This window comes from Falco biarmicus, chromosome 7 (genome assembly GCF_023638135.1).
Source record: "Falco biarmicus isolate bFalBia1 chromosome 7, bFalBia1.pri, whole genome shotgun sequence".
In the NCBI taxonomy this organism is placed as follows: Eukaryota; Metazoa; Chordata; class Aves; order Falconiformes; family Falconidae; genus Falco; species Falco biarmicus.
This window is the reverse complement of record NC_079294.1, coordinates 46219721-46232771: the sequence shown is the minus strand read 5'-3', so window position 1 is coordinate 46232771 and position 13051 is coordinate 46219721. Positions and strand designations below refer to the sequence as shown.

The 13051-nt window shown below is 41.4% G+C and overlaps 1 protein-coding gene across 3 annotated transcripts in view; it reads right to left on the bottom strand.

Moving 5' to 3' along the window:
* MAP4K5 (mitogen-activated protein kinase kinase kinase kinase 5) overlaps positions 1-13051 on the bottom strand; it is a 72605-nt gene that overhangs the window by 16920 nt on the left and 42634 nt on the right. For 2 of the 3 annotated variants that reach the window (XM_056346173.1, XM_056346175.1), the window contains 14 exons: positions 12080-12211; positions 11477-11539; positions 10119-10200; positions 9355-9471; positions 8942-9020; positions 7859-7917; positions 6760-6824; positions 3989-4033; positions 3242-3284; positions 2563-2773; positions 1923-2020; positions 1777-1818; positions 970-1054; positions 800-879 (listed from right to left, as the gene is read on the bottom strand). In XM_056346173.1, coding sequence (XP_056202148.1) covers positions 800-879; positions 970-1054; positions 1777-1818; positions 1923-2020; positions 2563-2773; positions 3242-3284; positions 3989-4033; positions 6760-6824; positions 7859-7917; positions 8942-9020; positions 9355-9471; positions 10119-10200; positions 11477-11539; positions 12080-12211 — 1201 coding nt within the window. The remainder of the gene's footprint in view (positions 1-799; positions 880-969; positions 1055-1776; positions 1819-1922; positions 2021-2562; positions 2774-3241; positions 3285-3988; positions 4034-6759; positions 6825-7858; positions 7918-8941; positions 9021-9354; positions 9472-10118; positions 10201-11476; positions 11540-12079; positions 12212-13051) is intronic. The other variant, XM_056346174.1, reaches the window with a different exon arrangement.

Here is a 13051-nt window from a genome sequence, read left to right as displayed (position 1 = left end):
TGCCCTTGCCTGTGCCAAACTACCCCCCTCCCTGACCTTGCTGAACCACTTCCCCTTGAGTTTTGTCCTCTAGTATGATGCTCCCAGAAACAGAGGACCTACTCCTCTCAAGCACAGATCTTTGTGCAGTGCCCTTTCTGTGAAATCATCTTTCTCTCACTATTACTCATAGATACGCCCACCCTGCCACCTCTGCCTTCTGACCTGTGCCATGTCTTGATGGAACTTAATGTCCTTTAGGTGCCTGAAGTGCCCTTGTGAACTGCTTTAGAAACCTACAGATATAAACTTCATCAGCATCTGCCAACACTACCCCTTCCAAGAACACTCTGCTACTACTGACTCTGCAAAAGCAGATGTAACAATACGATCATGGCATGAAGCGGCTTTGGAAAGGGTTAGAGAGCCCAAGAAAACAGAAGCAAATGCATAACAATGGTGGTAACAATGCCCGCTAAATTAAATGGTTGAGGGCTTTTTGCTGCATCCAGTGGAGAAGCAATATGCCATCTAGTGGAAATAAAATGGAGAGGGAAAGGGCAGGTAATCAGTTGTCTCCAATGAGAAGAAAGTTTTAGTAGAGAACTCCTTCAAAAGCAGTGGAAAAACCAGCAACAACAACAAAAAAACTCTCAGGTAGCTAGGGGAACTATTAATTTTCAGACTTTCATTGCTGGCTTTGATGTCTATCAGTTTACGCCACAAAGCCTGGTATCCCATCTGTCCCCTCTAATACCAAGCTTTCTTGTTTCATAATATCCCCAAACCTATTCAGTGTGTTCCATGCACCAAAAATCACCTGTTCCATTGTGGCTTCATGAAGTTCGTTCAAATTCAAAGTATAGATACCTTCTTCTGTGCCAAAGATAATGTACTGATCTAAAAATTTAAGAGAAATTTATTATTTCACAAGCTCATTACCACTTTGGCAACAGGCAGGTTTAATATACAAACCTAAAATAACTTTACCTTTAGTATCTGGATGTATCCATGACGTTGCACAATTAATTTTCAAAGGACAACCATCAAAGACTTTGGAAAAACATGCTCCCATCTGAAAGACACCAAAACTGAAACCTGAAACAGGTTTACAGTGTAGAGTGTTGATCTTCTGGCACTTGGCCACTTAGTACACACCTGTACTTGCCGCTGCTCTCTTTTTTTCAAACACAAACTTACTCTGATACACTTTGTTGTAAAACATTTTTATCTTGCCCAAAAGCTGCAACGCAGCCTTCACATACGTTAAGAGACACAAAGAAGGATCAAAATGATATGAACAATTTTTAGAACAATGTACTCTGGAGGTGTTTAAAAGACACATAGCTGTGGCATTAGGGACAGGGTTTAGTGGTGGGCTCAGCAGTGCTGGGTTAACAGTTGGACTCAACGATCTTAAAGGTCTTTTCCAACCCAGATGATTGTATGTCTCAATATTGAGTGCTGATATAAACGGCATATGAAGCAAAAACAAGCAGAAATGTGAAGTAATAACACACCCCCTCACACCACTGCCACCTCTCCCTCTTTTCTCTTTGCTAAGCAGGAACTGCCACTGGAGATCACAACTCACAGAGCCAGTGAAGTCTCCAACCCTTCACATCCAGACTGAATGGTGAAAGGAAGTTTTTAAGAAAAGAAAACAAATATTATGGATTCAGTATATTAAAAGTAACTGGCTATGAGATGCAGAAAATCACCCCAGGTGAGCTGGTGGCTTGTTCTAGCATAAACCTTCTGACACCAGTAACTCCTACTGCAAATGAGATTTCTTACCAGCACCTTCGGTGTTGGTGGTAAACCGTTGATTGCTGGCTTCTGTGGGAAGAAAGACAGATCAATAAAATACCCCCCACACACTCTGATATAAAACTAGCTAGCTAACATGACAGTGAAATTGGACTGAGAGTCACAACACTTACAGGAAAATCTCTTTTCTCTTTTTTACGTGGCAGCTGAGGGATTTGTCCAGACCCTTCTGCGTTTTCTTCAGTGAGTTTCAGCACGCCATGCCCATTTCCTGAAAAGAAGCCCAGACACATTTTGCAGCTCACTTGACACAGTGAAATAGAAAATATTTTGTTGCCCTATTCTGTCTTCTCCTGTGTCCAGCAGGAGTGGAGGAGAAGTGAGCTCTGAAACTTCCAGATACACATCTCAGGTAGCTGAACCCTTCCAAAGACAGCCTGCCACTCTTCTGCGTGCTAAGCTACACAGCAATTAAAGCTTTTCATCATCCAAACAGTCCCTGAGCCAAACACAACTGAGAATAAAGCTGTGGCAAGGTCCTTGCAGATGATCCTCCCCACACATTCATTGTTTTTCTGCTGTTCCTGCAGGCAACACAACATTGGTATTGACTGGGTGGGTGTCCTTGTTTTGGGAAGAACATTTCCACAGTGGGTCATGGCTCTAATAAGAACCAGTACGCGTGTAAAAAGGAAAGCTGCACCTCATCACCAGCTTGTAGTAAAAAAAAATTATCTACTGAAAATAGCTAACTCTAGAACTGATTTCCTTTTACAGGATGCAAGTCACCTTTAGGAAATGCAATGGATTTACCTAAGTCGCTGTATCTAGCTGTGAGCAATCCAGGGCTACTGATGCTGTTGGTCATACCAATGGGGGAAGAACCAGTCTGAGGCCCACAAACAGGGATACTTTGTCTCCTGTGAGCTGGCGGGGCTCTGTTCTGCAAGTCTGGGAAATGTTTTATTGTCTGACATTTCTCATCATCTGGGAGGTTTTCCTCAGGATAGCTGTTTATTCTCGGCTGCAACAAACCAAAGAGGTGAAGTTACCTGGGAAATGGCACATGGCAGCATAAACTTCAGACAAGTATAATTCAAGTCAGACTGCTTCTACGTAGAACAAATAATAATCAGCCTTTGAAAAAAGACATTTGACAGCAGAATAATCTAAGAGGTATTTTTTTCCCTGATGGGAAAAATCACAGCAGCAGGCAGAACACTGAACAAGATGACATCCCACACAGCATGCTCTCTTTAGAGGGAAATAGCTACAAGTCACTTTGTCTAGGGCAGCATACGAGACCAGGAGTTCTCCGAGGTTGAGACCATACAGACTGCAAGTCAGCATAAAATATGAAGCTGCATGAAGTCTGCTAGCAGATGGTATTTAACAGAATTTATGACCTGCTGAGAGCATCAGACAGAAGCACTGCAGAGGCTGCACGAGTGGGGTTTGCCAACTAAAACTCTTAAAACCCACCATCTCTTACCTTAGGAGGTAGCGGGGGTGGCCCTGCTCGCTTTAGTGTTGATCTACAATGAAAAGGTGCAGTAGTCGTCTTAGTTAAACAAGAACATGAACAGAATTGAGAACACAGACTGTAACTAGAACGAGCCAGATGCATAGAAAAGATGGATCACAGCTTTGCATGAACAGGGTTAAACTAGAAGTCCAAGAATAGGAAAAAAAAGCACGTTAATCTTGTTAGAAGTGCTGGTTTTTTATAAACTCGTGTTCTTTCATAAATGCCAGTGTTATAGAGGATTCTGTGGTGAAGGGTGGTTGACATTAGCACATAAAGACACGTTTGGTGTTTGGTGCAGTGTGCAGCTTTCACTCTGCATCAGACAAACACTCGGGCACCAGAGGAGCTGCACATACCCCACCAGAGCTCTGCAGGAATATCTGCATGTCCTGTCACTACCGGGCCTGGCTCACGATTGATGGATTAATCAACATAAAATCTGCTTTAAAGTATTAGGCACTTCCATATGCACTCTAAGACAACCTCAGGAAGGAGAGCAAGGGAAGAAAGCATTGCTGTGCAGACATTCTCCTGATGATCAGCTAAACAGTCAAGCGTGCATTAGACCTTTGAGTGCAACCAGCCCTCACTTAATTTATGAGCGGCAGTGGCCTGCAGCATTTTAAGGAGAGAGGTTTTGCCAGAACGCTGCCTGCTTTAGCAAGAGCCGCACGGAGTAAACACAACTGTACGCGAAGGAGGTCCACTCACTCTTCAACATCTTCACTCCCATCGCCAAATTTTGTAAGCAGTCCCCTAGGTAAAACGTTTATAAAATTAAGAGCTCTGGTCTTAAGGTCAACACGTGCAACTAAACCAGTTGGTGACGTCATTTAGTTTCATAACAAGCATCTACCAGCCCTTTCCAAAACAAAGCATTTCTCTCTCACTCACTGCATTAAGCCCTTTTTCAGTTAGCATGGTCCTTTCCTTCCCCTCACCCCCCAGTAATCAAAGCTCTCCTCCATACCAGATATCATCATCTCATCTTTATTTCCCTACCTAGTATTTTAAGTATTGTTGAAGTGTCTAACAACAGTACAATATAGAAGAGGAAAAATAATAATAATAATGATAAAAAGATGAGAACAGAGGAGGTTACTGGGAGACAAATGGAGAAAAACCTTTATGAAGCGAAGCTTCCTTCTTCAGTATTATATGCTAAAGATACAGGCTGTTTCCCATTACAGTGGGAATTTCAGTTTCAAAACTACCCCAGGGTCAAAAAACCAAATGGTGACTAAAAGATCAAAGCAGCACTGAAAATACAATCCTGAAATAAACAAAAACGGATAAAATTTTGCAAAATAGCAATTTTCAAACCATGTCTTAAAAGAAGAAATTAAACTGCGCTAAATCTGAAATAATCTAAATCGTCAATCTAAACCAATAAAAAGCATTCCTTAATATGCTGTCATCATGTTGTGAAATCCAGGCTTCTGCATTTAGGATCTGTGAAGTGGAAGAGGCAGTGCAGGAGCTGGCTGTCCCGGTGTTCAGCCAGGGCCGGCTTCTCCAGGCTGCAGCAGCCTGGTGCAGGCCGAGTCTGCGTGCAGAACAGACACCCCCCTACCCCCCACATCACCCACTGAGGGATGACCAGGGGGTAATGAACAGGAAAACAAAAGTATATTATCAAAAACTAACTCAGCCACATTTGGACAAATGTAAAATTTCCCTGCAAGTTACTTCTGAAGGGAAAGCAGCAGACAGTGGTCAAGGGGAACCATTAAAAATTTTGAGAGAAAAAGCCCAACCATCAACAAAAAGCACCTCCGTAATACAAAAAAAAATATAAAAATAATTTAAAAATGCTAAGGTAAGGATGAAAAAAAAACCAAGAAAGAAGTTCAACCATGAGGTACACATTCTGGTATTCCCCTTTCCAGTCGAGTAATACCCGAGTTGAACATCTCCATCACCATTCACTCTGGTAAAAGCCAAAGGGCACGAAAAGCAAGGACCCCCGGCACACATCCTCTGCACACCCCTGGCATTACTAGGAATTGCCGGGACACAGCAGCTATGCATTTCCTGTTTATCTTTCCCAACTGGAAGTGGTTTCCAAGTAAGCAGCACAGATTCACCATCCAGAAACTTTATGCCTCTCCTCCTTTCAACACTATCTCTAGATCTATTTAGCAATTTACAGCCCTAGCAATGTTTGCTACAGCTACGTTCATTCTGCTTTTAATACAGCCTGGTAGAGCCAAGCTTAATAACGCTACAGAAACGGAAGAAACGGAATCAAATCAGTAAGTCACTTTGCCAGGAGGAGCTTCCCCCCCCTCCCTGCTCCTTGACCCCGCAGATTCCTGCTGTCTGCAGAAAAGCCAGCGCTCACGAGAAAGGCTTTCCATCTGCAGCACGTCAGGGCCACACGGACAATCCCAGAGGGGAAGGAAAGCAGTCACTGTCAGTGCTGGACAGGGAGAGGCAGGGCTAGAGAGCCACCCTAAACTTTTACTACACAGAGTGAGAATGGAAAAACAGGTTGAATTTAAAACCACCCGAACATGGCAATCTGTGACACAGCCAGCCTTCCAGGGGGCTGTAATGTCAGCTGACAGCTTATGCAAGACTTTATCTGCAAAAAAGCCAAAGAAATTCACTGCCTGCTACTCAGTTCCAAGTAAAGATGGGAAACAGGCTCTTTCAGCTGAGCAATTATTTTAACCGAAATACCATCGTTCCTTACATATGTGCATCAGTCAGTATTACTGAACGTCCTTATTCTTCACTACAAATTCAAAGATTGCCTTTAAAGGCAGAATCCAGTATTTTGCAGCAAAAGGAAGCCACATACCTAATAAATTCAGTTCTAACCTGGACAGAGTTGTGCTCCCTTACTTCAGGCCTGCTTTACCCCAGGGTAAATCATACCTTTGCCTAAAACATTTCACCCCAGAACACTACACGACCACATTACAGATTACACTGATCTGACACCCACAGCAGAAGCAGTCGTGCCGTTGTACTGAACTTGGTAAACTAAATCTACACAGCTGGTTTCTCCTTCCCTTTCTTGCAACGACCTGAGTTCAGGGCTGCGAACGTGCTTTGCCACAGGATGTCACAATCACAGCCATGGCTCAGAAGAGAAGCGCAAGGCCAGCCAGCGCAGGATCCTGAACTCAGCCCTTGCAAGGTTACCAGCTTTGCTTCGGAAAATTGACTTTATTTCAGTGTGCTGGCTGTATATTTACACTTTACTTCCCATCTACAACTGGGGAGCTACAACAAAAATTTACAACAAACTACTGTTCATGGTTAAAAGAGATTAAAACCCATTCCTCCAGAGAATGACTGACCAACTGCAGGAGGAGGACTGCATACCGCCTAAAATCTCGTTTAACTTTATGAATATTAAAGAGGATTAGGGCTTGTGGTTTGATTTTTCCAGCACAACTCAATTTTTCTTTCAAAGTGCATTTTCATATTAAGTCACAGAAATAAAAGATGTTTTTAAACTCTGTACTTACCTGCTGCTTCCACCATCAACAAAAGGATTCCAGTGCAAAGCGAAGTCAGTACCAGCTGCCACAACCTGAAGATGCAGAAATTTTCATTTTTCCCTCCCCGTCAAATGGAAGTACCTTATCCACAGCACAGGAAGAGGCCTGGGAGATTCCCAAGCCCTGCAGAACGACCCACAAAGCAGTAAAGTAAAATTCTGGTAGTGAAATAATGTTTCACCACCTAATTATAAAACAACTATTGAAAAGCTATCATCTTCTTAGATTCGGATTTAAAAGCAGCACCAATATAACACCAATATCAAGTGGCAGTAAGTATCACAAAAGCTAACATTTATGGCAAAAGCTCAGTAAGGATTTTCCACTAAGGGCACTTCCAAGACACCCTTTCCAGCAAGAGAATGTACTGCAGCCACCTCCAAACTCTTATGACATGCCACCAGCAGAGGCTGGGAATATTCCTGTCACTAGACATGGCACTGAGGGGACCCCACCAGTAACAACATGTACAGATCTTGTCAGTCACGTTCAGAAGATGAACTTGTACCTACCTGGTCAACTGGAGTACAGCTGCAAAAAACCGCAATGGGATTTTTTTTGGAGTGCTGAGCACTAATGTCTCCAAATCCCAGTTAAGGGCAGCTGTTGCTATTCACAACACTTATTAAAAAATGGAGCCCTTGTGTACATAGGCACATACTAATCCCAAAGAACATTAATTAGCTGATCTGCAGTAAACTGCTGAGGGCTGGAACAAACAGCAGCAGCTCACACAGGGCAAAACCAGCTGCATGCAAGCTGGCAGCCTTCCAAGAAACAAGCAGCAAATAAACCCTGATGATGGGAAGATCAGGGACTCAAATGCAGAATGGCCTCTTCACATTATCAAATTAATTGGCATATCATGTTTTTCATCTGAGTATGACTCCCTGCACAAAGCATGGAGGGCAATTAATTTTCTTAAAAATGCGGCAATTGTCTGGGGACCAAGAGTGGTCTTCTCATGACTTTATACTTCAGAGACATATTACTTAAGAGTTGAACCACAAAACAACGAAGACACTGTAATTTTAATAAATGAAGGAAAACCCAAACTTGTCTTTACCATTTCATCCCGAGCTTCTGTTTCCTTCCGTAGAGGGGGCTCAAACTGCAGCTTATCAACTACAAAACATTACGTTTTCGAATTTAATACACACAACATTATGTTGTAATATGTTAAATAATCTTTCAATGCTTACTGCAGTGAAACACATGTTGTAACAGATCTAAGTATTATGTACACAACACAACTTGCTTATAAAATATGACCATCGCTTAAATATCAGCCTTACTGTCTAAACACAAATATGAAACCCACAAGAAAGAAACAGACCAAAGTAAATACCGAGTCATTACGTGAAAGTACTCTAAAATGTAACTGCGTAACCACACATTACTTTTAATATATGTGAAAGAGAAGAAAAGAGGCCTTTTAACAGCAAGCTTCCTAAAGTGCAAAGTACGTGATGCAGAGGAGCAGACAGCATTGGCACTACAAAAGACATCTGTCCAAACCTGAAGAAGGCTCGTTTCTACCCTCAAAATTTCAACTTAGATCCCACTAAGTAGTGTGTTAGTATCATTTTTAAAATAAAAGTTTGTATTAAAAGAAAATGCATTATGTTAACATGCACTCCGGTCAGGACAGCTATTGCAATCACAGGTGTTCCACCACGGTCAAGAAAAGGTTTCACTTACAAACTTGAAACAAGGTGCAAACACAAAATGCTGCATTTTTTCCTGTATTTTCTCATCACGACACCCAATATACTCATGTGAAAAGATGCCCTCCTAATTATAAACTTGCTCTCATTTTTTCATGTTTGCAAGTTATTAGTGTCTTTGCTGTTTTAGTAAGGCTGCATGGCCTGATAGAAATCACAGAGCTGAAAGGCTATGCTGGTCATGCAAGGTTTCAACATGAACATTACAATGCAGCAATGAAACAGAATGAAACAGCAGAAAAAGACACAACTTTTGATTTTGGAAAAATTTTACTGAAGATTCATGTGTGTATGCTGTTTCTTCTGGCTTCGTTCCCCAAATGTGCCAACAGCAGAAGAGACTTTTCAGAGCGCACAACAAGAGAATGACGCTGACAGAAGCAAATGAACATGACAAATGGCAAGCCACATCAGGAACTTACAGTTGGTCTCCGAGGCTGTTCTTTCTGTTCTGATGTTCCTGTTCATTGAACGAATTGTATGGCGGACAACAGAGTGAGGCTGCAGGGGTTATAGACAGAAAAGCTGAGATAAGTCACGCAGCTTTCTGTTGGATTTCAATCACCAATCAAACCCACAAGGAGGAAGAATAGCTGTTGCAGTCACACACTGTAACACGCACTGCCTTTGTCCTAGCCATGCACAGGATCCTTCTATCCACCCACGGTGTAAGCATGACAAGCGCTGCAGTAGTATTTCCCAGCTTTTCCTGCATGGTAACTCTAAAGATGTTGGAGCAGTGCCCCCGTCAAGCTGCAACCTTATGTTCCCAAAGCAAAGCAGGGCATTTAAACCGTAGTTTTACTTAAAGGCAGAATATGAAAGATGTTCTCACCTCAAAATCATCATCATCAACGTCACTGTAGTGTGCATGGTTGTCAGGATTATTGACTTTGTCCAACAGCTCAACTGCTAAAGATCTTGAAAGACCAGGCTGCCCTACAAAGCTATGCTAGAACCGCAGAAAAGAACAAGTTATAACAGGCAACTGATATGTAACTTCATTAATAAACATACAATATAGAACATTACTGAATTTTGCCTGCTTTCTGGGGGTGTGAATATTTCTTGAATGACTCCTTAACAGCTAGACTTTCTAACACCTCCATAAGGATGGAAGCGCCACACTTTGCCACTTGTAAATTGGAAATAAAACTTCAAGTCAAACAAACAATTACACCTTAACTTCACTTTTCACAAGTATTCCAGTTGAGTTTAGGAAGGCAGAAGAGATACAAGAGCAACTGCAAAAGACATCCATTTTCTGTTTGGGTGACTGGAAGGGTCAGTGTCTCCACTGAGAGAGGAGTATCTAAGAGGCCGAGACACCCGCTTACAAAAAGGACAAGGCTGAAGATAGAACATGAAGCAAATGCATGTAACTGGTGCTACCAAAAATTGTATAAATATCTTGATACTGCACAAAACCTTGCTCCTTCCTGCAGCTGACCAATGTCTCTTTCCTTCATTCAGATTCCACCACCCGTGTTGTAAGAACAGAACAAGAAAATTGTTCCAGTTTGGTTTCCTATTGATCTGTTGCTTACTTTGAAGCAAGAGATCTCTTACTGATGTCTCTAAATGTTTCAAGTCACTTACCGAAAGGAGTCTATCTGCTGTCGGTCTCTTCTTTGGATTTTTTGTAAGTGCTATTTTGACAAAATTATGGAATGTTGATGACCTTTAAAGAAAAATGAGGTTTTACGTTTAATTTTTCTGAGAAGTTAGTTTTGATTTTAACACACTTGCTAAACAGATTACAAAAGGTTGTGCTAAATTAGAATGTCGTCCAGGTACCTCATCTCAGGTTTGAATAACTACATTTCCAAGTTAACAAAATAGGGAAAAAACCCTTTTGATCCATGGAACTTGCATGGAAAACGTTTTAGTACAGAAAATAAACCAAACATGTATGGCGCTATTTTAACTTTTTCCAGTTTCAATTGTTATGGAATTAGGTATCAGAAATACAAATTGGGAATTCTGTATGCAGTAAACCCTCAAAATCTATGCAAACCTGCAAGTTTCACTGTCCTTGGCTACAGGTAGGGAAATAAAACACAAAGTTCTACACAGAGACTCAACTTACTCTTTAAAATGCTTGGTTGCTATTTTCAGAAGAATTTAGGTGGCTTTGTCATATCACCTCTTTTAGATCCAAATTACGACTTGATGTTATGACTGGACCTACAATTTCTCCTGCATTTTTCTTGCAATTGCATTTGTGCTAGCATGCCTCTATGGGGACAATATTAGCCCAATATCAGCTTGCTTTCAACTCCAGTTACAAAATACATCTCCTCTTCTAGTTTTAGCATCTGAGGCAGCGGCACTGGAGAAGCACACTGGCTGTGGTTTTGCTGAGCAGTTTCAATACAGGGAACAGGTACTTAAAAGTGTTTTCCCCTCTCCTCTAGCACGCATCTGCCCACCCTAACACCTCGAGGTAATAAGATTGTACAGCAGCATCATGAGCAAAAAATCCTGCATATCAGTATTGGTTTGAGTCTCATAAATAAAACGTTAGTAAATGTGGTACAAAATCTTGCAGGCACTAGGCAGCTATCACAGGTTAAAGCAATCATGGAAGGATTAACCGATTACTTGTCCCACTGACAGTAGCAAATACCCTATAATAGGAATTAAGGGGAAAGGATGAAAATAGTTTTTCTCCCTAGAACATACAAAGTGATCCCTCTGGATCACTGGCAAGGATCAATTTACACAGGTAGTGCTGGCCTGCTGCTGGACCTTAACCCCCTTGTTTCCTTTCAGACACCTAGAAAAACCAACTAGCTGTTTCTCAGTGAAACTTCCTGTAAGTGAAATCACCTCTCAGGTTGCTAAGTTCAAAATTAGCACACACTATTTTTCACTGCCACAACTTCTACAACAACGACAAATAGTTTTTTCATGTTATCTACAAAATATTGAACAATGGAAAGAGTTTAACCTACCATTTTGCTTTTTCCTTTAGCTTTGGTGGTTGGAAATTACTTTTCGACATTAAAAACAAAGCCCTAAATGTAAAGGAAGAATAATTTTATTATATGATAAAAAAAATTTAATTTCATTCCAATATCTAAACACTTTAGATTAGTACTTTACAGTAAGAATCATACTGATTACACTGGATTATAATGTATACTGCGTTAGAGTGCAGACATAGTCAAGGTGTTGATTTTCTTATCTTTAAATAAAATCTATCACCATGCATAATCCTGCTAAACATTAGGCTACAGCTTCTCCAGTGATTTACTATCTAGTGATGGTAAATCTGTACCTGTTCTTATTCAGATCGTTGATGACACTAGAAAAGTTTTTTTTCTATATAAATAATTAAAACATTTTGGTTATAATTTCAATTATAAATTTTAGTCTTTAGCTTCAGACTGATGCCTTAAAACTAGCTGCAGCTCATGCAGAAAGCAGATGTTTGCTGAAGGAATCCTAGCATGAGTTTCTATGTCCGAGCTAGGGAGAAGGTTAAACTATATTGGAACAGTCCCTCTGGGACTGAAGAGGGTCCGGCAGATAAGCAAGCTCCCCAGCCAGCAGACCTCATCGGGTGAAGATCAAACATGGGTGGCTGAAGTTCTGCAAGCTCGATCGCTGTTATGCCGACCGCCCAGATATCGCAGAGCTGGTTATATCCACCATTCTTTTCCACTGCTGCAACTTCTGGGGCCATCCTTTAAAAACAAAGGCACCGTTCACTGACAGCACCAGCCAATGCTGAACAGTACCCACACGCGGGAGGCACAGAGCATGTCACATAACCCCAGAGCAGAAGCCCCCACAAAGACTGTAAGTCAGGGAAAAGCCTGACCTCTCCCTCCCCTCACCCAGCAAAAGCCAGCGGGCCACGCAGAGGTGACATGTTCTGCCCGAGGTCATAGGCTGGACAGCAGCACTAGGAATAGAACCAATCTCATGATGCCTGATGAAATGCTTTAATGACCAGATAATCTTCCTGCCTTCAGTCTTCCTCCTCCAACAGGATAAAGAGGGCAGTGAACAATTAAAAGCCACTGTCTGGATTAAGCTGTACATATCCATTCGGCCTATACCAAGAATACCGCCCTAGGCATCTCAACTGCATCAGAATAACGCCAGAAACCAACAGCAGTTAAACCGCACATATAATCCAACTCAAGATTTACAATTATATATTTGCACATTAAACGTCGTCTTGCACAGACATTAATCAGTAGAGATGATTAAAAGATAGTTTAACATCTGTTTTTCTTCACAATTCTTTCTGCACAGAAAGCAAAAAAGACATTGTTTACTTTATTCACTAGAAGTGTAAGAAGTAACTGAGAAACTAGAGTGACCATTAGGTATCCAGAAAAAGGGAAAAACATTCTGCATTAATAAATTTGTGAGAAAAAAGTAATCCTGCCTCAAATAACATGAGGTAGCTTGTGTTGCAGCAACAGATCAGCTACCATCAGCACTTCCCAGACTTTCACCCTTTGAGCATTTTACTTGGAAGAAAGAGCATCTATGCAATTGCTATACGTATGTTT